At 42.2% G+C, this 24740-nt stretch overlaps 2 protein-coding genes and 1 long non-coding RNA gene across 3 annotated transcripts; 1 reads left to right on the top strand and 2 right to left on the bottom strand.

The window, feature by feature from the left end:
- Positions 1-1429: 1429 nt before the first annotated feature.
- LOC146719378 (uncharacterized) lies at positions 1430-3232 on the bottom strand. The gene has a single exon (XM_085464254.1). The coding sequence runs from the start codon at positions 3203-3205 to the stop codon at positions 1454-1456; it is 1752 nt and encodes a 583-aa protein (XP_085320380.1). The 5' UTR covers positions 3206-3232; the 3' UTR covers positions 1430-1453.
- A 540-nt stretch (positions 3233-3772) lies between these two features.
- LOC146719379 (uncharacterized) lies at positions 3773-5146 on the top strand. The gene is made up of 2 exons (XR_014921455.1): positions 3773-4056; positions 4882-5146. It is a non-coding gene; the product is annotated as an uncharacterized LOC146719379 (long non-coding RNA).
- On the bottom strand, positions 4753-7022 carry LOC146719380 (uncharacterized). Its single transcript, XM_085464231.1, has 2 exons — positions 6644-7022; positions 4753-5756 (listed from the first exon to the last, which is right to left on the bottom strand). The coding sequence occupies exons 1-2, from the start codon at positions 6901-6903 to the stop codon at positions 5486-5488; spliced, it is 531 nt and encodes a 176-aa protein (XP_085320357.1). The 5' UTR covers positions 6904-7022; the 3' UTR covers positions 4753-5485.
- Positions 7023-24740: the final 17718 nt, after the last annotated feature.

Genomic DNA, 24740 nt, shown 5'->3' on the forward strand with positions numbered 1-24740 from the left:
AGTTCCTGCAAGTGGAACCAAGTTATTGTCCCATTAAGTGCAACATGTTTTACATTTATATTTGTGTATCTTTATGAAATATTTGAAATTAAAAATAAATGGTATTCTTCCATGTTACTGAGCTCATGTGTGGCAGTCTCTTGAATTCTGGCATGTTCAAATAGATATGGAGTTTGATGAACATATTCAAAACAACAATACAAATGTACTGTGTACAGTAACATTTTATTGGAAAAAGTTTACAAGAAACCTGTTCTTGCCAATGCCAATAACATGGCTAAAACTCATAACCGTATAAGCTGCCCTGTAACAAGAATGACTCAACTTTTAAAACAAACTTATAGATCTCATACAGTCTTGTTATGCATCAGTATACATCAGTGACTTACTGTAAAGGCCATGAACACTGGCTATTGTGGTATCACATATTCCTTCAGTGTCATCTATGGTATAGAAATAAAAACAAGTGTGAATTACTGAGAACATACATGCATACAAATAAAAATGCATAATTTCTGGCAGTAACAAGACATTTTTTCAGGTGTTAAGATTAATACTATATCTGAGAACATGACAATTTGGCATTACAAAAGGATGCCTGAATAATCACAGTACTTGACCACTGCACTGAAGTGTACAGTGTTTATTTATGATCTCAGTAATCAATAACCATCTTCAAAACAGACTGAATCCTTTAAGCAGCTTGAATCAATTTGATGGATGAATAACAGGTATGCTTAGAAACAATATGACATTAAGAAAATACTGGAATTTTCACCAACTTTAAATGGAACCTTTGTAATCAACAACAAATGCCAAACTTTGATACCTTAACCTACCTTAACTAAAAATTGCATATACTGTAAAGCAAAATGTTTTCAGACATGACAAATGCTAAAGTATAAAATTGTACTTATTCCTTTTACAATACAGTGTTGCATAACAGCATTACGTTTACGTTATAACTATGTTCAGTTTTAGCCCTGACCTAATAAGAAAATACCATCTGAATGAATTAGTCTTACTACTAATTACTTACAAAAGTATTTGACTGTGCTGAGCTCTCACACCACACATGGTGCATTAAAGAACGTTTAAGAGCAGTTTAATTATAGTTTATAGATCTTTAGTAATCTTTCTTCATGCTTTTGCTGAAGGTTTCTGTCTTACAGCTGGAAAGCTTGGATTTGGTGAAGACAGCTCTGGATATGGTAGTAAACAGTGTACCTGTTCGTTTTGTTTTGTGACTGTATTATGTAAAACTCAAAATGATAAAAGAAAATGAAATATTAGCCAAAACTAGGCTTCTAACAGAGATGAGAAACTTCTCTCTAATTAAAATAAGTATACTGTATAAGTTCAAAATACATAAAAATACATATTCCTAACATCTCTTTACAGTTATGCTCTAGTGTGCATGAGCAGTTCAAATGTAACGCATTGCTGTGAGAGTCTAAACAATGTCCATCACCCAGACATTACTTTCAAGAACTGCATTAAATTCAGAACGAAAATCTGGGAAGTTTTCATAGCTGTTAGCTAGCTGCAGAACATTCCCACACGTGCGTCCGACTGGTCTTCTTGTAAACTCTGTCATATCTTGAAATTCCACATAAATACTGTTTGTTACTATAAGGTCAGATCCGGTGCAGAAACGCATAAATTTCTGAAGTTTAATGTTATCCAGCTCTCTGATGAATCTTTTGAGATGATTTTTCACTTCTTTTTGTTGTGGAGTCAAATCCACAGCAAATTTCAGCAGCTGGCACACTTTTTTTGAAGTTGGTTGCAGTTCAGAGAATAACTTGGTCAGTCCCTCCGGACTGAGGGAGATATGGGGGTCGATGATCTCCCGCCAGCAGTCAATAACAAACATTGGTTTTTGGACAAGCTCTTTGTGTGCTATTTCATCAAGGATTGTAGGAAGAGTCTCAGCAGTGATTCTTTTTCTACAGCCATAACTGTCAAGAACTTCCACAAGATCATCCAAGTCAACTGCAGAGAAATCTTTTACTGCTTCCATCAAAACATCACATTCTTGGCTGCTGGCAAACTGTAGAAAGTGTGCTTTAAGATCACTGTAAACACCACTGAAAAGCACTTGTTCCAGAAAAGGGATTGCAAGTTTATTTGGAAAATACTGACATTCTTGGTAACCTTTCAGGAGTATTCGCCCAACTGCCTTCCATTTTTCAGCAGGAAAATCATGGCGAATGAATGGCACTTTAACGGTTGCACCTAGGGTGCATCGCTCATAAAATTCATGCCAGAAGCATGTGAGTACATCTCTTAGTATTCCTGATCCAGTGCCTGGTTCTTCTGTGTTGTCTGGAAGTATGCGCTTCACATTCAGTGTTTTGGTCAAAATCTCCTCATCAGAGAAAGCAGTAATCATGTCATGTAAAGTGTCAGTATGACGTATGGTGATTGTTATTATGTTCTCTGAATTAGGTGGACTGAGGGGTACAAGAAAACCCTCATAGACTAATGTGTCTTCTGTATCTTCTTCAGCATCAAAAATTGGACCAAAAGTAATTTCTGGATCATCTAAAATTTCTGAACCAGCGATGACTTCATCAAAATTACCCCTGACTTCCCCCACTTGCAATGGATTAATATCACTGCCACTGCTTTCTGAGACAAACACCACTTCAGATGTCTCGCTGGCATCTTCTTCAGGATCTTTTGGTTTTGTTGCAATGTAGAAGCGTAACATTGTCAGTCTCGCTGCCTCATACATATTGCCAATAGACTGGCAGGTATCATCAGTAAGGTGGTTCTGTTTAAAGTCCCAAACCTCAAACTTAAAATCTGTTTCACATCCCTTAGGAGATATGCCATTAGGAAAAAAAAGTTTCTTTCCTTCCTGAAGAATATCTTTTAATCCAGCATCAGTGGCCATTTGAATTTTTCTAGTGCCACCTCCCTGCTTCGCTCTCACCTGTTTGGCTATTTTTCCATCACTGTGTATCCATCCTATCTCAACATTGCGTGTTGCTTTTTGCTTCTTTGTCTGTCTTATTCCTGCATCTGTATGTGAAGTGTTCTCCTTTGGACTTTCTTTTCTGGTTTTCATTTTCTCACGAAGTTTTTGCAGAAGTCCTAGTTTTCTTTTTGACAGTGGTTGCTTGCTTTTGCAGAAATTGAAGACGGCAATTCGGTCTCCGTACGAGGGAATGTAGTTTGCCAAAGTTGCGTCATCCATCAGCGCTATGACGTGTTACACCCCGGCCTAGGCAACCGGAGTGCAACACGAAAAAAAGTAAAAATAAAGAAAAAAAAAAACACAAAAAAACCCCACTAAAGCTCACCACCAAAATCCCAAAACGAAAGTATCGACAAATCTATTTTACAGCTATTTACAACAAACTATTTATTTACAACAAAACACCAAACTATTTACAACACGGGGGAGATCGCGACCATGACACACTGAAACACAGGGTTTAAATACATAGAGGGAGCAATCAGGAAAATGGACAACAGGAGGGAAACACAGCTGGGGCAAATTAGAACTGACGAGACAGGGAAACGTAAACTGAAAACACTAAGATAACACAGACTTTCAAAGTAAAACAGGAAACACATAACAGTCACGCCAAAAACAACACACCGACAACACCAAAACGTAACAGACGTCACAGTCAATCTGCACACAGGAAGAAAGAAAAGACAGTCATTTTCTGCAACATTTACACTGCAAAGCAATATTACAGTTAAGCCTCTTAGGTCACTCGCGAATAAAACCACGCGCGTGAGTTTTTGTGTTGCATTTTGTGCATACGCGCGTTTCGCGTCTACCGCTCGAGTTGGAAAAATCTGAACTCCAGCGTCAAATCGCGCCGCGACAACCAATCAGGAGCCTGGTGACGTGGCTGTTACCTAGGTCAAAGGGGCAGATCCAGCCAAAGCCTTTCATACTTCAATGGAGGGGAAGGCTAATCAATGCGGTAGCAAACAACTCGGAGCTGTACAACACCAGCTGCTTTCAGTACCGAGACAGGAATAAAAAGGACCGAGCTTGGAGGAAGATATGTGAAGAGATCGGGCAACCTGGTAAGTTCATTCATTTCTCTTTTGAAAGTTTTCACTGACCCGGGAAGCCGCACAAAAGCTAGCAAGCCACCGCTATTTTCCCACTGACGTACAAATACGTTCTGCTTTTATGCATGTTGTCATTTAGGAATATATTTTATTGTTTATTAACAAACAGCACACAGTGGTCCCGCTGTTCATCCGTCACTGCTTTGCTTTTTCGCTGATTTTTTATTGCACAGTACAGCATTGCATTCTGCAGCCTGATTGACAAATCTCCTGCGCTTGCCAAATTTATCACGTTTGGTTTTGATAACCATCGCGTCCAATAGAAAAAACAGCACAAAAACACCCATAACTATGAGCCTCATTCGGAAATAGACACCTGCACCGTGAGGGAAAAAGACGCACGAAAGTGGCGGGCAGATGAAGACAAACCGCGGCATAATAATACTTTTACATTTTGCAATCTACAAAGGTTTGCACTTTGAGAATCAATTGTGAGAACTGTGACCAGGGGCTAGTTATTCTGAGAACCCCTGCAATAAATGAGGGACCACTGTCTACTCTACGATTATTATATCCAACCTGTTAACATTTAATACTGTATTGATAGAACCAACTGATTCTGCAGCAGAGCATCCCCAGTCCCTGAGCTCCTGCTGCTGCACCCACAGATATGTACAGCAAGCACTGATACCTTTTTAGTCGGTGGGATTCCCTTTTACTAAATATCTACAACCAATCTGATTATATCCTGTTATTGTTTTTTTTTTTTTTTTCAATGTTGAAATTAAAATCTAGTAGCAGCCTTCTCATTTCTTTGTGTTTTGTGCTGTTTTACAGGCCCACAGAGGAGGACGGCTCCGAGGCAGATGAGGGACGGGTCCCAGGACGGTCCATCGGCGGTGGAGCTGGCCATCCTGGAGTCCCTGAAGAGGCCACACCAGTCTCCAATGGAGCATTTCCTCCTCAGCCTTGTTCCTGCTCTGGAGAGCAGCTGGTCCTTTTTATTCCTGTCTCTCTGTAAATTCTTATATTTTATATATTTATGTTTAATGTTTTTCTGTTTGAGAATTTTAATATTATTTCAAATAAATGTTTATAATGACTAATGTCTCAGTTCTACTACACAGCAAATGTTGGCACACAACTTGACACATGTAGAATTTATTTCATATTATACTAATGACAAAATATACTGATACAGTGGGATGCAGAAGTTTGGGCAACCTTGTTAATAGACATTATTTTCCTGTATAAATCGTTGGTTGTTACAATAAAAAATGTCAGTTAAATATCATACAGGAGACACACACAGTGATATTTGAGAAGTGAAAAGAAGTTTACTGGATTTACAGAAAGTGTGCAATAATTGTTTAAACAAAATCAAGCAGGTGCATCAATTTGGGCACCACAAAAAAGAAATGAAATGAATATTTAGTGTATATCAATGTGTGTGTCTCCTATATGATATATGGGGTGCCTTTGTCTGGACGTGCTTCCCATCCAGAGCTTCACAGCACAGAGGAAAGTTCCAGCGCTCCTGGAATCCCTCTATGATGGACCGCCAGTCTCCAGGTGAAGGCACAGCCATGAAGTCGTCCACTAGACAGTCCCAGATGGACGTCGCTGCCTGGGGGGTGATCTGGCTCACCGTGGACACACCGACTCTGAAACTGAACGCGATGGTCCTGAAGGAGTCCCCGGTGACAAGGAACCTGGACAAAATTGTTCAAAATCAGTATTATGTGTACTGCAGTTACAAAATACATTATTCAAATTCCAAAATACTTTTGTGATGTCAGATATAAATCACAAAACTTAAATCTTACATAAAACATTTTGTAATTATAAGGATAATTACAAAATGTATATTAGATAATATCTAAAACAGTTGTGTTTTGTTTTAACTTTAACATATCATAATTTGATTGGTAGCAACTTTCACAACTACAGTGAGCCAATCACTCATAATTCCTAAACATGTCAATCAGGTAGGAATGAAGTAAGACATTAATAGAAATAAAGAGTTGTGTGTTGACATGTAGCCCTTTCCTTGCTTAAATCATTAATATTTTTGAAAAATTAATCTGTGATAAGACAGCTTATCAAGATAGAACCATGTAACTAAAGATGAACCAAACTGTTCAGTTTTATCTAACTCTGTTTTAATAAAGGCTGGTGACCCCTGCTATAGAGTCTGACAGCTGCAGGGATTATATACAAATATTCAACTATCCCAGAATTAAACCAGGTCTAAATAAAAAGGAGTGAGTATCACTACAAAGGTTAACTCAGTGGTCCTAATGCTACAGTTTGATATCAGCAAACACCGAGCGCATACATTGATGTGACACCACAGCCATGCTATCATGCAAACACTGATAACAGCATAAATCGAATTAAATCGGGACTTGATGAGAGCTTCTGAGTATCACTAGAAATATTACAAAGAGTCGTCTCTGTACCACAGTTTGCTTTCAGTAAACACCGACAGCATTCACTGTTAGCATAGCACATCCATGTTAGCAGTGTATAACTGGATGGATTAGCATATTAGCACAGATATCAATAAAGGATTACCGTATTAAATAGTTTTACTAACCTCAGGCAGACGGACAGGCGCTCTGCAGGTGGGATTGAGCGGCTGTAGTTGGTGTCTAGGCGGGCGATGCTGGGACCGACGAGGGAAAGCAGGTCCTCAAACTGGCCGACGGTGATAGCGCTGGAATCGGCCGTCATCCAGGCGCAGCTCCTGGAGCAAGTGGTGAAACTCACCAAACTGCTCATGCCTCTGGAGGACCTGATGGACCCAGGTACGGCGAGGATGTCCTTTACGCCGCTACTCTGCTCTCCACAGTACATAGAGAAGGGAGACTCTCTCTTCAAGCGCTAGCTCGATAGCTGCCATCTTGCAAAGATACCGGTCTGGCACAACTCCCTCCCACATTCCTCCCACATTTCCGGTTCACGCGCGTCAAAATATTTTGACGCGCGATGGATTTTTCTTGGACACGCGTTGAGACGCGAATGTACACGCATCAAATTAGGGGCGTTTGGGGCGTTTTATTCGCGTCCATCGCGTTCGGTGTGAACACACCGTAAGGATGTTCTACGACACTGTGGTGGCGTCTGCTGTCTTTTATGTTGTGGTCTGCTGGAGTGGTGGAATGGCAGAGAGGGACAGGGGGAAACTTAACAAACTGGTCGGGAGGGCCAGCTTTAGCGGTCTGCTAAAGTCCATTGAGCAGACTGGGGAGGAGAGGATGTTGTCTAAGCTAACATCCACCATGGACAACACCTCCACGCTCTCTGCATGAGACTGTACGACCACTGAGCAGCTCGATCAGCAGTAGACTTTTGTGTACACGCTTGTGTACATATCTCTGTACATTTTTATCTGTACATATGAATGTTACTTATGTATGTAAGACTATAACGCAGAGTCATAAATACACAGTCCATTTAGTCATTTAAGCAAAGGTATTACACATAGAACACAAAGTAACATTGTAAATCAGTCTTTGGCACAATATCGGGATTATTTCGTTATTTATTTATTTATTTTTGTGTTTATGCGAACAATATGCCTGATTTGCGACTTTCTGCACTTCCATTGGTTGTGCGAACAAACGTCACGTCACTCCGAGGTCAAAGTTCAACACGGCAGCGCTCCTCAGCCAGCACTTTTATATATAGGAGAAAGATGATTTCATTCTGACATTATAAACAGTTTGCTCATTTCTTCCGACACTGTACCACTAACGTATACACAGTTACATGCACTACATTAGCTTGTGTTAGCTAACATGTTGTGAGGGGATCGTCAGTCGGCCACCGTCAGAACAACAACCGGGGCTGTGTCGGTGGCTGTGTATGAACGCCACCCATTTTTCTGAGTGAAATATCCGCATAAACATTCGTTACAGCTTCTCCCCTCCGCTGTACTAAGTGTAACTTACTTGTACACATCAAATATATCAGTGATATTGGCAGGCGGCTAGCATCTGTAACACAGCTCCGCTTAACTGCCTTGAAAAACTCTGAAATAGTAGAACAATAAAATAAAATGCAACGAACCCATCTGGGATGATCCTGCGATCAACAACAGTTAAAACGTCAATTCACCTAGTATACTGTAACATCGTGAAACACGTTCATTCCTATATAACATTATAAGCTAACAAGCATGCTAACAGCTAACCGTAACTGTACTGTAACTGTTTTCCTGTAAAAATAGGAGACACCAAACTATTGCTCTTTTTGTTACTCACCTTCTGCTCTTCCATTAATAAAATAGCATCTTCGGGGACCCCTCGGCCACGCAAAAAGTCACTTATATCCACCATATTTAGTGAATTAGTTCTCCACCTGCCAAACTGGACACATCTCTGTCACTGAAGCTGGAAGCCTGCAGGTGCCCACCTCAAAATTCTGAGAAAAAAGTCAGAATTCTGAGAATAAAGTCAGAATTCTGACTTTATTCTAAGAATTCTGAGATTAAAGTCAGAATTCTTTTTTTTTTTTCCAGTGGCCCTAATCCTCTTCCGTATGGGACAGACATGACTGGGGGATAGGACAGGGAGAAAGAATGAAGAGAGGGAGAGAAAGAAAACCAAAGGGGAGAAGAGACGGTGAGAAGGGGGGGAAGAAAGAAAAAAAAGAAAGAAAAAAAAAGCAAACAAAAAAAACAAAACACCTGGGTCACCTGTATGGAGAAAAAAAACAGAAGAGAAAGCAAACAACAAAGAGCAACATAATAAAAAAAACAGCACCATCATAATAAACTAGCTAGCAGTAGATATCAGTAGATACTAAATAATAAACGATATTGTGCAGCACGCAAGATAGACAGCGCACAATGTGCTTCTAGGCAGCAGCCAAGAAAGCTGTAGTCCGCGTCTGTGAATACCCGTGTGTACACCTGTGTGCATACCTGTGTGGATCAGCATGCTTGCATTCCAAAGGTTTCTCCATGTAACGATCTGCTAGGGAGTGTGGGGAGCCATAGCCCCGTCCTCCAGGGTATGAAGCAGGTATGGAGGAGATCAAAACTCCAGCCATCCAGAGGCCCCCAGAACACAAGAGACACCAAGGAAGACCAACAGAGGGGCAGCCGCACCACTGTCCCAGTAAGAGCTGAGGAGAGTCCCAGATGAGGGCTCACTCAACTGAGTGACCGAGCCCCAGGCCGAGAGGCCGGGGGCACCCCACCTCCGAAGTGGCCCGAGCGAGCCCCAGGCTCCAGGCCCCGATAAGCGGCCGCCAAGGAGTGAGCCGGTGTGTACCTGGACGCCCACCCCCGGACACAAAGAATCACCAACGCACCGACACCTGAGGGAGTCCGCCACTGGCAGGGGAAGTGGTGGTGGGTGGAGATAGGCCTCCAAACCTTGGAGGGCCTGAGATGTCCCCAGAGAGGTGGCGTCTGCTACCCAACCTGACATATAGACACAGACATACAGGCACACACAGATACAAACATCCATTCCCACCCTCATGCTCTCATATGCACTTACTCCACACTCATCCAACGTGGAGACAGACAAAAAGAGACGCTGTACACACGATCACACTCCCCAAGCATATTCTACGAACCGGGTCTAGGTACCCTTGCCCCTAGAGGGGGGAACTGCACCCAGACCCAGGTGGTGTTACCCTTTTCCCTGCGGTGGGGAGAGGCAGACCGCCCCGACTCCGCAGCAGCAGGGAGGCCCCACACCCCAGACCGCAGTCGGATGGCCAACTCCTCCTAGCCCCCCTGCTCCAGCAGGCCGCAGAGAACGGGGGTGAGAGAAGACTCCCAGGCTTAGGAAATCCAGAGGTTAGGTTTAAGGCCAGAAGAAAATGGGGGTTGAAGTTAGGGCCCAACGTCCAAATAGGGCTCTAGGCGGTTAGGTTAGGGTTGAAGAAAAGAACCTGTCCCTCCCGAAGGAGGAACAGAGCGTGCACGGGCCATCAACCCCGATGGTCCGTAGCCTCACATCCCTCTACCTCCATAATTGTTTTTTACTTTGAAAGGTAAGTATTTCTTTTTTAGAGGTTTGTCAAGGTAAGTATTCCTTTTTTGCAGGTTGCCATTCTCCGTGTCTGTTACTTTGGCTTGTTTTTAATAAAGAATTTTCAATCCCAATTTGTTTTCTGTGTGGTTTTTAATTTAGTTTTGAGTTATCTCCAATTTGAGTTTTTAAGGAAAATCAATAAAAGATGAATTAAAAGATGAAATAAAATCCCCCAAAATAACAAACTAACATAAAATAGAAAAAATTAAATGAGTATGCCCTTGTCGCGACGTTTTGAAGGTGTTTCTTCTTCCTCAGGCGAGGGCATACTGAAGAGCAGTGGGTTTGAGGCTCCTATTTATACTCTCCCCCCTGATCCCGCCTCCTTGGCTGTCTTTGGCTTTTCTGTATTATGTTTTTTTCAAGATTTTTGCTTGTTCTTCTCATATCCAATTCCAAATCTTCCACACTTTTTGGCTCAAAATTTTCCTTTCTCCTTTCTGTCTTCTTTTCCAGTCTTTTTGTCATGTCTGAGTGTGGGCAGGCAGGAAGGGAGGACCCAAAATGCAGGACTCACTGAGGCGGAAGTAATTCAAAACACACAGCTTTATTGCTGGTAAGAAGCAGAACAGAAAAACACTAACTAAACTGGAAGAACGGAATAAGTAGGCAGGAAGGCTGGCTGGCAAACGGAGCACACAGAGGAAGCGAGGGTGAACAGACGTTAACGATGCGACACCGAGTAGGGGAAGACACAGACACTAAATACAAGAGGTGAACGGAGCAAAGAGGAAACAGCTGGGAGACACGGCTGACGTTGATTACACTGACAAGACAGGGAGAGCACAAAGCTGAATGCACTGACAAAGGACACAGACCTACAAAATAAAACAGGAAGCACACGCCAGACAGAGACAGACTCGTAAACAGGCATAATGACGTCATGGACAAACAGAGGGACATACGGGCAGAGAAGACTAAGCACAGGCAACCTAAACCAAACATAAGGGCAAGATAACAAACCTAAACCAGAAATAATCATCATCGTCATCAACATCATCATCAGATAACTAAAGAATCAGAATATAATTGTAATCAAAACAGTATCACCAGAGAATAACTAATCCATAATGCAAAAATAAACCAAAACATAAGAAACTCAAAATGCTGGGTCGACCCGACCCAGGACCGTGACATTTTTCCTCTCTTCCCTTTCTCTTTTCCCTTTTCATCATCCTTTTCTTTCCCTCTCCTGTCCTCTGCCCAATACCCTTCCTTTTGGTCTACATCTGTCCTCTTTCTCTTCCGAATTTTGGGCTACTACAATGCCGACTTGGCTTTAATACTACACTCTCAACCCTGCTTGGGGAAGACTCAACCCGACTTGGGGAGTAATTTAGAAAGGAGATGTAACGTTGGGTTAGGCTTTAGGTTTCAGCTGGGGTTAGGATTACTCGGGCTTCAGATCCAGTACTGGGGTAAGGTTTAAGATTTAATTTCCAAAAATGAAGTAGAAATGGGATTATTCAAAATTGTAAAGATTTTAGGGCCAGATTAGATCAGGGGCTATATACAATAGGGCCAAAGTCCAAATTTAGGTTGGGTAATTTGAGATAAACAAATTGGTTAGGGGAAATCAAAGTTGGGGAAATCCAATGCACAGACCATACCTGCTCCCATCTCAGGCGTCCAGGACCTCCCCAGTGGAGTTCCAAATGGAATGTCATAGATGCGGTTAGAGAGGTGGGGGGAGGAGGAGGGGTGTAGGGTTAGGACAATGATAATAGCAGGTCACCCTTAGGGGCCTGAGTGCACTGTCCATCAATGGGGGCTGAGTAGCCTCTGCCCGGCGGTTCCAAAAATTACCCATGTCTAGGGTGTACGAGCTAATGGGCCATCGCGACGCGTTTCGGCATTGAAGTGCCTTCCTCAGGCGAGCCCAGTCAAATGAGGTCTTCCTTTATACAGGCTTTCTTTTATTTCCTTAATACAGGCTTTTTTTCACAGGTAAGTATTTCTTTTTCTCTCCTTTAGGTTTTTTGCGGTAAGTATTTTTCCTTTTTATTTCTTTCCTTTATACAGGCTTTTTTTAAACAGGTAAGTTTTTTTATACAGGCTTTTTCAGAAACAGGTAAGTTTTTTTCTTTATCTTTAAGTTTTTTCCTTTGCTCTTTTCTCTTTAGGGTTAGGGTTAGGGGTTAGGTATTAGGAGATTGTGTCTTTGTTGTCTCCATTTAGAGTTAGGTTGCACGGTCCTAGTGGCCGACTGGACCCTCAATCTCCTTGTGATCTTATAGTGTTGCATAAGTGCTTGTCCTCTCCAATATATAATCCCTGTTTGATTATGTTTATCCAGGGAAATGGCTAAAAGTGCTCAGGTCTTGATAAAAATAGGCTTAACTAAAAACAAACATGTGAACAGACCCTCCCACACCTCCATAGGGGAAATCTCACCCTTTTATATAAGAAATTAATTTAATTTTTGGAGTTAGTAAATATAATAATACATGCAGCTGTTGTGAAAACCAGCAAACACAATCAATTATTTTTCAAAACTTTTATTTACACATCCATGTTAGTACATTTTTTGGAGGCTAAGGAAGATCTGCTGACATATCAGTGTACTTCTTGATCCCCTTGTTTGGGTTGGATCTACTATAAAACATAAATAATTACTAAAACATAAATAATAATACCTAAAAAAACCTAAAAGCACAACCTATTCCCCCTCTCACAATGTTAAAAATAGCATAAATAAGCTAAAAATAACATTTACCCAGGGAATTATAATAAAAACCAAGGCTATTCCACTGACCGCCAGGCTGTCCAAAGTGGATTTAAAAGACCAGCTTGTTAAGGTTCAAAATATTGGGGATGGAGACAAGAGAAAAAACCACAATAACAACACTGGTCCGGCCGGGTTGAGTCAAACGATGATTTAATGATCACACACGTGGGAGATGGACACTGATGCAGACAGCCTCAAAATCTCAAAATGGTGGAGCATTGCTCAAACTTTTATAACCTCTGGTGTCTCCACCTTATCATAAAAAGCCTAAACATTCACATGCTCTCTCTCACACAGCGCCTAAGCTACGACCTTGGCTCCCTGTTTATCTGCTCCTGCTGAAATGGGGCAGAAAACTCCAGCACACTCTGTTCTCTTCTACTCAGGCAAATTAGACAATAACCTTCTGCGAACAGTATTTCTTATAACTCAGCAATATAATGCATCATAAAACAATATCATTCATTCACAACAAGTCAGCAATTTAATGTAATGCAAATCAGTTTAACTAATGCAATAGTTATCAGCTTCTTCTAATTCAGGAGAATAATGCAAACTAAAACTACATAATAATTCACAATCTTTAATTAGGGGTATAACATGGCATAAAATAATATCATAATTTTACAATTCCCCCTGATGAGGTCATTAGAATAATGACCTCACAAACACCCTGTAGCCCAGTGTGGCCGGGTTCATCTCTTCTCACTCCTGAGGTCCTTTGTCCCCCTGACGGGCAAACCATATGTAAGATGACCTCTGTGTTTACGCAAGTCAGGTGCAAGAAAAACTAGGATTCCAACAGTAGCAGGTCCAGATGACAATGTCCTTGTCTCCCACTGCTTTATTTGGTGTTCCCTGATACCATTCAGACGTAGACTAGAACCTCTGTCCGAAGAGCTCATAACCTTTATTTTATTGCTGCAGCTACCAGTGTCGTCCAGTTGGGTGATCCTCTGCTCTTAATTCTTCCGCCTTAGGGGTTAGACAACCCTTCAGTTGTAACACAGATCAGGGGATTATTCTGCTCCGATTTCAAACAACGATCTGTGTATCCTCCAGAAAAAGGAACAGGAAGGTGTCCCCTTTTTGCCCAAAAGCCTCTCGAACCTCATTGGTCTGGTGTTCCCGGATTTCCGCCAACCCCTTCATGGTTATTGCTGTGTTTATGGGATCCATCCTTTTGTGGTGACTAGCTGGAGCCCAAACGCCATGACCCTTGGACCCAGTTGATGTCTCGGCAGTCACTGTGACTGACTCTGCTACGGAGGGTCCTCGCATCTCTGTGACCTCGTCTGGTGTCTGTTCCTTTCTCTGTAAGAGACAGAAAACCAAAACACCTCTCTTCCTAACCCTAATAATCTAATGTTATTATCTACTGACCTTCTAGTGATTCAGAATTGGTCTAAAACATTCAGAATGTCCCAGGGACTTATTCTAATCATATCTTATGTGTGTGTAAGCAGTGTTTGCATTTAGCCCTCCGCACTCAAAGTCAATACCTACAATATATCAGTCCGGACAATCACGCCGAACGAAGCTTCTGACCTTCAAAAGGCCGAGTGCCAACTCGTTATAAGCACATTTGCAAGGTGTGTCTGAAAATTATTGAAACCCCTCTTTTTAACAAAAGACAAAAATTAACAAATCTTCTAAACGCTATTCAGTTCATTTCAATGAGTAATGATTAAACATGAAAGTGATAGTTTATGCTTTTTCACTGATTCTCTAAAAGGTCCATCTTCTCGGACCGCTATTAGCTTAAGCTTTACCATTCCTAAGGTATTAAAGACACAAATGAAGTTGTAAAATGTTCAAATAATCCTGGTTTGATGTTAAAGCTCAACTTTCCCCCCTTTTTTGACACATTCCAATGTGTCAAATCAACGGAGCTAGAACATTCAAAAAAAAAGTTAGGCAGCTACAAAGTTTCCCAGACTCTTAAGGTGATCCGCGTGTAACGTTCTGACTCAGGTATTTAATATTTTAATAAATCTCGTTTAATTAACTGCCACTATTTAAACTAACCTTAAAGACATAATTTAAAAAAGATCACAAAAAATAACATGATATCAGTGTTTTGTAAGCGCGTGCGGCCCTCCATGCTCGAAGCCTTTTCCCTCAATAGATCAGTCAGACATTCGCGCTGACTGTAGCTTTTAACCCTTATTAACTTGAGCACAACTCTACAATGAGCAACAAGTTGCAATATGTATAAAAATGATCATGGTTACACTTGCAATGAAAAATTATATCATTATCCTAACACCTGTAAATAGAAGATTCATCAGAGGTTATAACAATCACAGGAACACAGATGTTAGTATAAGGTCAAAAACTTCAATAAATGATCATCGATGCAATGCTTGTTGCATGATTCTCATACAATAATAATGCTGACATTGAAAATAACAGTAAAACACCCCCTTTTGTCCCGTTTCACTTGACACCTAAACGTTTATAAATGCCTCTTTTAATTCTTGATTTTATTTCCCCCTTTTCTCCCCTTACTGACCACAGCAGGGGGATCTTAGTTTTGAATCAGCCATGAATCCAGCTCACCTGATTCATCAGTGAGCTCCACCATCACTGGCGTCTGACAGGGTGGCGCTGTATACTCTTCCTTTAATATCACTATTTTCAACCTGTTAATGAGAGTGTTTTAACCTGAAGTCGACTACGTCCACAACAAGTCAATACAGCTGTAAATGTGGCCAATTATCAATCTATTACCAATCAATAACAACAGATAACTTCTATTTTATGCATGCTTTTAATCAACCACTCACCCAGAGGATCTCCAATCCCAGGAAATGCCTTCTCCTCCTTTAATGAGTCTGTCCTCCTTCCATGCCCTGGTAACTGGTCCATCCAGAGCCATATGATCTCAAATATACATACAACAAGCCAAACCACACCTTGGTCACACCAACCCCCTTTCCACCCCCAAGATATCCAATGCCATCCTAGTATGGACTGTCAAAAGTGGCTTTAACGCTGACTGTTCTGACAATCCATTTTATAACGTTCCTGGTCAGATTTGCCAATCTCTGCACCAGAGTTTTAAACGTTTCGCCATTTTCATTAGGTTTTATCTTTTATTTAGTTTCGACTCCAGATTTTCAATTTTTTGCCAGTTGTAATTAGTTTTTACCAATTCTTTGCTAGTTTAGTCTAGTTTTTATTTTCTGAAAATCCTTAGTTTCAATTTAGTTTTATTTGTGTTTTGCAAAAGTTAAGTGTAACAAAATCTCAGTTGCATCATATCAGTCATGCTCTTCTAATTATCCTTGGGTGTTGAGACTAATAACTATTAACTCTTGCCGCACCGAGTGGTCCTAATTTTGGTTAAAGTTAATTGATAACCTTTTGAAGGCGATTGTTTCACACCTTTATTTAGATGTCCCAGTCCTGTTATCTCGGGATACATCACGCTGCCTTATCTGGGGTTAGCTGTTTTCTTGGGATGCGAGTTAAGTGGGTGAGCTCTTCAAAGAGGGGGAGTGTGCTCCCCCTGATGAGGTCTTCTAGGTAAGCTAGGTTAACCTTCTTGTGTGAGCTTTTCAAGTGCACTTTTAAAGTTTGTGGGATTTTTTGTTTTATAAATGTCCCTCAAGACCCCCTGATGACCCAGTAATTCATTTTTGCGCACTGTAGCACACATTTAGTTTTTTGCTTGTAGCTCTCATACTCTACTTGCCACTCCTCTAAGTCCTGATGTTTCTTAGAGAGGACAACAGAACCTTTAAAATTATGTCACATGTGTGGGGGTGTGGCCTTGCCAATTGTTTTTCCCACCTTTTCAAAATGGCTGGCGTGCCCACAAGCACATTTTATGGAAGAAAGAAAGGTAAGCTTGATATTTACAATTAAAATGTTTTGTTAAACTCAGATTTTTATTTTATTCAAAAAATAAACATCTGGTAAATAATTTCAGGGGTCTTTAAGAATTAGGCTCATTTACTTTCACAGGGAACATGACTAATTTATTAATGTGTGCTCTACACATTGGGACTTTATATTTATATTTATTTCACTTTTTCCTAATACCCAACTTTTGACAAAGGCGGAGAGAATTCTTAACACAATTATTAAGGGAGATTCAAACATAGATTTTTCAAAATATGAGAGGGTCAGGACCCACTAAAAGCCACACAAAGATTATCGAGATGCAGTGGCAAATGTAATAGAGAAAGACACAGGGCCACCTGAAATCTGTCGTCCTATCTGGTGCAAAACCAACATGTAGTAGAATCTGGAATTTTGATTTTGAGTTAAAAATAAAATATGGGTAAAATGCAGAAATCTTTTCCAGTAAAGTAAAAAAAAATAAGTGTCGCAATTATAGTTGAATCCACAACACCTAATTGTTTCTACGAGATCACGTCGTTGCTGAGAGTTATCAGTGATCTCAATGTGTGAAAAGAACTCACAGCATCTGGGGTTTAAGCTCCTCTTGGCTGAGAAACCTGGGACAAACATGTGAACAAGACCTGAATAATACCAGTAATGAAGACTTCTCTCCAAAGATCAATAAAAGGAAGCCCCAATCTGATGAGAGTCTAGCAAAATATAGTTCACTCCACTTGCCTGAAATGGTTAGCAGTCCAAGGCATTTCAGTTGTAGAATGATTGGGTACAACAATGAAACAGATGTGAGATGAGGGAAGTGCCAAATGTTCCTTTGTGTCTCCAAATAAAATCAGTACTTCCTCAGATATCCTAAATAAATTGACTTTTGTGAAATAGAAAGTTCAGTGCTATCACTTATTCCTAAACCAATAGTTTACAGCTAGTGAAGTGTCAGTGACTTCTGGGTTGGTCCCTGATCTTCATCTTATGAGATTGTTATTTTAATAACAAGCTCAATGAAGTTACCCAATACTAAAACCCACAGGATGATATTTATGTTAAAATTCTCTTCATCCTGGGTGGTCCTAAGGTCAATTTAATTGATTTTTCATCTTTAAAAGAATCCAGCCCGGGTTAGGAGGAGATAAGGTGAGCACTCGATTGCCGAAGGCAATCGAGTCTCAATGCACAGGCCTTCCCTGCTCCCGGCTCAAGGAACCATGCCCCAAACTTGGTGTCCTGCAAAAGGGATTATGTTAGTATTCTAAACATGAGGTTTACAATTCCAAAATAGGGTTAAAAATGGTTGGGGTTAGGATTTGGGCTTAGGGTCGGGTTCCAAGGATAAGATTAGAATCAGCACAGGGTTAGAATTGGTTAGGGTTAGGATAAAACTCATGGTTAGGATGTCACAGCAAATATATACAGACAGGTGGAGTGTTGGTAACAATGATAATAATAATGAACATGGCAAACACAGGAAAAACAGAACAGTAATAATAAACAAGTATATACATTATGTGGACTTTATGTCCTTTAAAAACTTTTTTCATTTAACCCCTTAGGGTGTACAGTGTCCAGTTTTGCAATCCAGAGTCTTTCAGCCTTCCTCCTCTGCTGAGTAGTCCACCTGGGATTTGCCTGTGTTACTGTTGCTCTGACAGATTCCCAGCCATGTGTCAGGAAGTGTTTCACCAGTTGTGTGTGTGTGTTCTTCTTCCTTAACACATTATACCTATGCTGGGTGAATCTTGTCAAAATTGTGTTGCTTGTCTCACCCACATACTGAATCCCACATTTGCTGCAAGTGATCATATATACACAGTTCTTGGAGCGTGGAGTCCCATTAGCTTGTGAGCAGAATACATTCCCATTAGAAAAACTGCGCAACCATTTCTGGTGCTTAAAAAATTGCCCCTGGTCTCTGAGTTTGGGCTCAGAGAGAGGCGAGATTTTTGCCTTAATGAGGAAATCCCTTAGGTTTTTATTCCTCCTAAAGGCAGCTATAACCTTGTGATCCCCCAGCAATTGGGTTTTCTGGACAAGATCCTGAAAATTGTTTCTAATCACTCTGATTAGTTTGCACATTGATGGGGCATAGGTCAAAACGACAGGCAGGACAGGTGTCAAATCAATGGGTTTTGTCTGCAGGAATGAATTGAAGCATTTCCTGAGGAAAGAGCGACAATACCCCCTACTGGTGAGAGCTGAGAATAAAATTTTGGTCGCTGCTCTGAAGTCAGTAGGTTGTGTGCAAATTCTGTGAAATCTCAACAGTTGTGACTTTATTAAACCAGCAAAGGTGTGTTTTGGGTGGAAACTTGTTTTGAATAAAAGGGCATGTGTGTCTGTGGGCTTGAAGAATACTTTAATATCCAATTTGTGTGTCTGTGGAAAATTTGGGCCTTTGAAAGTAGTTGTATCCAAGAAATCAATTGTGGTTTTATTAATTGTAGATTTTAATTTGATCGAATTATTATGGCCATTCAGAGTGCTTAGAAAGGCTTCAAAATCTTGTTCAGAGTGTGGCCATATGCCCCAGATGTCGTCAAGAAATCGGTAATAGTACAGTGGTTTCTTGACACATTTTGCCAGGGCTGCAGTTTCCCATTCTGCCATGAAAATGTTGGCATATGCCGGCGCGAATTTTTTGCCCATGGCCGTACCTTTAATTTGCAAGAAGAAGTCCCCATTGAATTCAAAATCATTTCTCGTTAAGTTGATTTCTAATAATTGTAATAATTCTTTTTCAGGTCTTTTTTTGTCTGGGTATTTTTGGAAAATATTCCTGATGGAGTTTATTCCCTCCTTAATGTCAATATTTGTGTATAGGCTGTCAATGTCAATTGAAAAGAGAAATGATTCAGTGGGGACTTCTGTCTGCTTAACCTTTTCCACAAAGTCATACGTATCCTTAATGTAACTTTCATGCTTTATGGATAAGGGATTAAGGAAGAAGTCCAGATATTCTGCAGTGTGGTAAGTTTCACTACCGCAATCAGACACAATGGGACGCCCGGGAGGCACCTGAAATGGTATAGACCACTTTGCTGGGTCTTTGTGGATCTTAGGTAATAAATAAAAGAGCCTTCCCCTTGGCTCAGCGGAGCCCAGTAAATAGGTTTTTTGTTTGAAATTAATGAATTTTTTTAGGTGTAGGTTATTAACAATTTTCTCCACAATAGGTAACGTATCCAAATAAATGGGTTTCTTTAATTTAGAATAATAGGTTTTATCATGTAATTGTCTGTAGCCCTCTTGTAGGTATTGATCCCTGTCCAAGATTACTACAGCGCTGCCTTTATCTGCTGGTTTTAGGATTATTGATTTATTTTCTTTCAGTTCTTTAAGAGCTTTGAGCTCCTCCTCCGTTAAATTTGGTTTAACGTGGCTGATGTGGAAATGGTTATTAAAATATTCATAGTCAGCTTTCATTAAAGTGGACACTTCCTGTGGAAGCTGACCTGATGGAGGAGACCACTCAGATTTAAGAGTGAAAGGCTGGGGTTCTGCTTCAGACTTCTCCCCATAATGAATAGCCAATTTGATTCTCCTGTGATATTGTTGAATATCATGCTTACATTGTAATTTGAAATTTTTGTCAGGACCTATTGCAGGAATGAAATTAAGACCCCTATTCAGGAGGTTCCGCTGGGCAGTGGAAGGCTTAAAATGCTTAGACAAGTTAATAACACCAGAACTTACCCCCTCCCTTTTATCAGATGGGCTCAAGGGGACTCTACAAAAGCATTCCAGTGCTCCAACATATGCAAAGCCGTTACGTCAGTCCAGTGGATGTTGTCCCTTCCTGTCTCAAAACTGTCATCAGGAAGAGCCGGTATGTGGTTCACCAGACCTGTAATGAAAGTGTTTAAGTGCAGGAGTGTGTCCTGCTCATTCTGGGGCAGAGCGGAGGAGTAGTTCACCACTGGCACGTAGATGTCAGCTTCAGGAAATTCATTCTGGGCCGTCAGTAGTGCCTTTTTCAGTTCTGTGATTGGTGTGTTCTTGTCCCTCTGTGATCTGTTATTTAGGCCAAAAGATAAAATTATTGTTTCCACTTCTACGCTGGAAGTGGCTTTTTCCAGCAGGGCCTGTGCATGGCACCACTTTGCGCCGGGGAAGCTGTCAATTTGCACGTTCTCCGCTGAAAAAGATGGGAGTGTGCTTACATTTGAGTCACCGATGATGAGTGCTGATTTCCTGATGTGGAGGCTCCAATCCTGCAGCTTCCTCTGCGTGTTTGGATGTCTCGTGGGGAGGACGGGTTGTTCAGCAGGTGAAGCAGGTGCAAGGGGAGGAGACTGGGAGGATTCCTCCATTCTCCTCGTCTGGAGGCGGGTCTGCACGCAGGATTTCAGTCTGTCCTGTGTGGTGCGTGGCAGGCCGAGATGTGCACACGTGGACGGTCCAGGCGCTGTTTCAATGTCTTTTATGGGTCTCGTGGGGATGGTCTCGTCCCCCTGAGTGAGGTCCATTACCTCGATCATTATGTCATCTTCCGGTTGCGGGGACTGAGTGGGCGGGGGTGGCTCCTCCTCAGCAGAGGTTGTGCGAAGCGCGGCGAATACCCTCTCCACTCTCCGGTCTTTTGGTGACGTTGGTGTGGGTTCAGGAGGGTCTTCATGGGGGGTGGGGGTGATGGGTTTTGGATCGTCGTCCTCCTCACCGTCGCGCTCTATGAAAGGTGACCAGTCACCGCTGATGGTGTCGGTCATGGTGGTCGCCGTCGCCGTGGTGACAGGGCGCGCTGGAGGTGGAGCATGCACCTGTGCAGTCACCGTTATGGTTCGGCCGGCTCTGGGCTGTGGCGTGGCAGGCTGTGCAGTTGGAGCTGGCTGCAACACTTCTGTCAGAGGTTCGGTCGAGTCGAGTGTTATGAGATCATCTCTCACCTCTGGTTGTCGTGTCGGCTCGCTGGTCCCGCGGCTCTGTTCTCTCGATTCGGTGTCCGCTCTCAGGTCTGCCAGTCTGGCTATGATGGCTGCCTGGGTCTGGTCCAGTGACTCCGGTCGGAGACGGCGGCCCAGGTTGCGCTTGGCCCAGGATGACGCCACCTCAAAGGGTCCTTCCCAGTCCTGTTTAGGAAACTCAAAGAGGCGTTTTAGCTCCACCTCCATAGCCATAGAATAATGATCGCGGAGAATTAGGGCTGTTGTGTATGCCCAATTCTTCGCATTACCCTCGATTCGAGTCTGTGTTTGTTCGCTCGGTGCAGCTGGCTTAATGACAGTCATTAAATTCTGTAAAATTTTGTTCAGGGAGGGCGGATATTTGTCCCTTGAAACGTTTTTAAGGTGATGAACAGATTTGATCAGTCTGTGAATAATCCGCACTTTAGCTGAAAAGTCTGCGTCATCAGATGGCACGGCGTGTCTGGGAGGATCAGGTCGTGAAAATCTGGCACGCTTCACATACCGTCTGTCCCATGCTTGTCCTCGGTCAGCCAGGCGCCTCTGCTCGTGTTGATCCCCGTGACGGGCAGCATAGCGGGTCGTAGTTGGTCGCTCTCTGCTCCGGCGCTGCCGCCATGTGTGGGGGATTTCTCTCTCCTCTCTCCGGTGGTGCCATCCACTCACCACTGAAGCGTAGGTCCGGTGCTCAGTGTGGGATGGGTAGCTACGATCCCGGGCTCGCTCCTGTTCAAAACGGTGCCCTTGTTCCGGCCGATCACGGTAGCGGGCTGCATAGCGGACTGGAGCTGGCTGTTCTGCCCTCCGGTGTTGACGCCATGCCGGGTGAGCGTTGTGGGGAATTTCTCTCCCCTCACGGCGGTCATGTCCCCTCACCACCGATGCGTAGGTACGGCGCACGGCGCGGGACGGGTAGCTGGTCCGTCTGGGAGACCTCCGGTCGTCTCTGAAGCCGCGGTCGCCTCTCCGGCCTCTGCGATGGCGGACGACGGTCCAGTCGTCTTCTGGATAAAACGTGGGCATGTTTGCAGGCACACTTGCGGTCTCAGCTGAAACAAATGGTCGCTGGGGACCGTGCTAGCAGTGTAATAATTGCTGTGTGTCCCAAAAATAATAAAAATAGTCCTCACGTTTGTTCAGAAATTGAAAAAGAGCTTTATTTTCGCTTAATGCAAAAAATAAAAGCAAACAAATTTACAAAATTTACAAAGAAATAAGCCAAAGTCGCGACGTTTCGGTTAATATTAACCTTCTTCAGGCTGGCTTACATGAAGAATGAAAACAGTATCATAAAACATCAGTTACAATGCAAGTCGCCGGTGTGTGCACTGCGCAAGTCCAAATTCAAACATTGCGGGTCTCAACAACCAATGAGAGGAGCTCCTGCTCCGTGAGTCAGAGGCCCCCCTCGAAAGATTCAAACTGATTGGTTGTTAGCCCGTTTGCTGCGTTCAGGAACATTTTGAATCACAGTAATTTGTAAACAGAAATATATACAGTTTTCAAACAATGTTGCTCTCCACATGAGAGTTAAGGGAACATTGTCACAAACAAAACAGTGTTGATAAAATATGCAGTCAGAAAATATATACACACCGGACGACAGTAACTTGTGAATAGAAATATACAGTATTTACAAAAGGTCTCTCCCCATATGAGAGTCAAAAGGAAATCATCACAATCAGAATTACGTTGATGATATGTACAGCAATTGAGTATACACATATATATACAGTGTTTCAGTGTAAGGGCAGAGGGTCCCAGGAGTGGGTTGACAAGGGGCACAGGCGGGTTAGGAGGAGATAAGGTGAGCACTCGATTGCCGAAGGCAATCGAGTCTCAATGCACAGGCCTTCCCTGCTCCCGGCTCAAGGAACCATGCCCCAAACTTGGTGTCCTGCAAAAGGGATTATGTTAGTATTCTAAACATGAGGTTTACAATTCCAAAATAGGGTTAAAAATGGTTGGGGTTAGGATTTGGGCTTAGGGTCGGGTTCCAAGGATAAGATTAGAATCAGCACAGGGTTAGAATTGGTTAGGGTTAGGATAAAACTCATGGTTAGGATGTCACAGCAAATATATACAGACAGGTGGAGTGTTGGTAACAATGATAATAATAATGAACATGGCAAACACAGGAAAAACAGAACAGTAATAATAAACAAGTATATACATTATGTGGACTTTATGTCCTTTAAAAACTTTTTTCATTTAACCCCTTAGAGTGTACAGTGTCCAGTTTTGCAATCCAGAGTCTTTCAGCCTTCCTCCTCTGCTGAGTAGTCCACCTGGGATTTGCCTGTGTTACTGTTGCTCTGACAGATTCCCAGCCATGTGTCAGGAAGTGTTTCACCAGTTGTGTGTGTGTGTTCTTCTTCCTTAACACATTATACCTATGCTGGGTGAATCTTGTCAAAATTGTGTTGCTTGTCTCACCCACATACTGAATCCCACATTTGCTGCAAGTGATCATATATACACAGTTCTTGGAGCGTGGAGTCCCATTAGCTTGTGAGCAGAATACATTCCCATTAGAAAAACTGCGCAACCATTTCTGGTGCTTAAAAAATTGCCCCTGGTCTCTGAGTTTGGGCTCAGAGAGAGGCGAGATTTTTGCCTTAATGAGGAAATCCCTTAGGTTTTTATTCCTCCTAAAGGCAGCTATAACCTTGTGATCCCCCAGGGTTAGGGTTAGGGGTTAGGACGATGGTTATGGCCCCGTCCCCCCTGGGGGGGACCGAGGAATGCACGGTCCTTCCCTCCTGGGCCCCTCCCTCCCCGGTCCCAAGCAGACCAGTCCTGGTCTCGAGATTGGGGTCGATAAGTATCGGGCCGCATACGGGAGCGACCCCTCCTCCCATAGCGGACCTGCTGCCACCCTTCATCAGCCATGATGGAGGGCTAAGTAATTTTTTTCAATATTTTTATGTTGTTTTTTGTGTTTTTTACTTTTTTTTAATTTTTTATTTTTTCATAAAAACCCAAAAAAAACAAAATAAAAACCAAAAAAGAGAATAAAACCCTTAAAAACTAAAAATGCCCTGAAAAGGGTTCAAAACAAATCAAACGTGTGCCACTGTGGCGACGTTTCGACCAAATGTGGTCTTCTTCAGGCCTGGGCACACTCAAAACTAACTGAAATACGTC

This window comes from Copadichromis virginalis, linkage group LG1, assembly GCF_057382275.1.
Source record: "Copadichromis virginalis isolate Kocher_CV1m ecotype Utaka linkage group LG1, C_Virginalis_male_GT1.1, whole genome shotgun sequence".
In the NCBI taxonomy this organism is placed as follows: domain Eukaryota; kingdom Metazoa; phylum Chordata; class Actinopteri; order Cichliformes; family Cichlidae; genus Copadichromis; species Copadichromis virginalis.

Bases quoted from the DNA above. Each gene is read 5' to 3' on its own strand.
- LOC146719380 (XM_085464231.1), bottom strand. From the start codon at position 6,903: ATGTACTGTGGAGAGCAGAGTAGCGGCGTAAAGGACATCCTCGCCGTA. The intron at 5,757-6,643 runs GTTAGTAAAACT...AATTTTGTCCAG, and splicing joins CGCCTGTCCGTCTGCCTGAG to GTTCCTTGTCACCGGGGACT.
- LOC146719378 (XM_085464254.1), bottom strand. From the start codon at position 3,205: ATGGATGACGCAACTTTGGCAAACTACATTCCCTCGTACGGAGACCGA.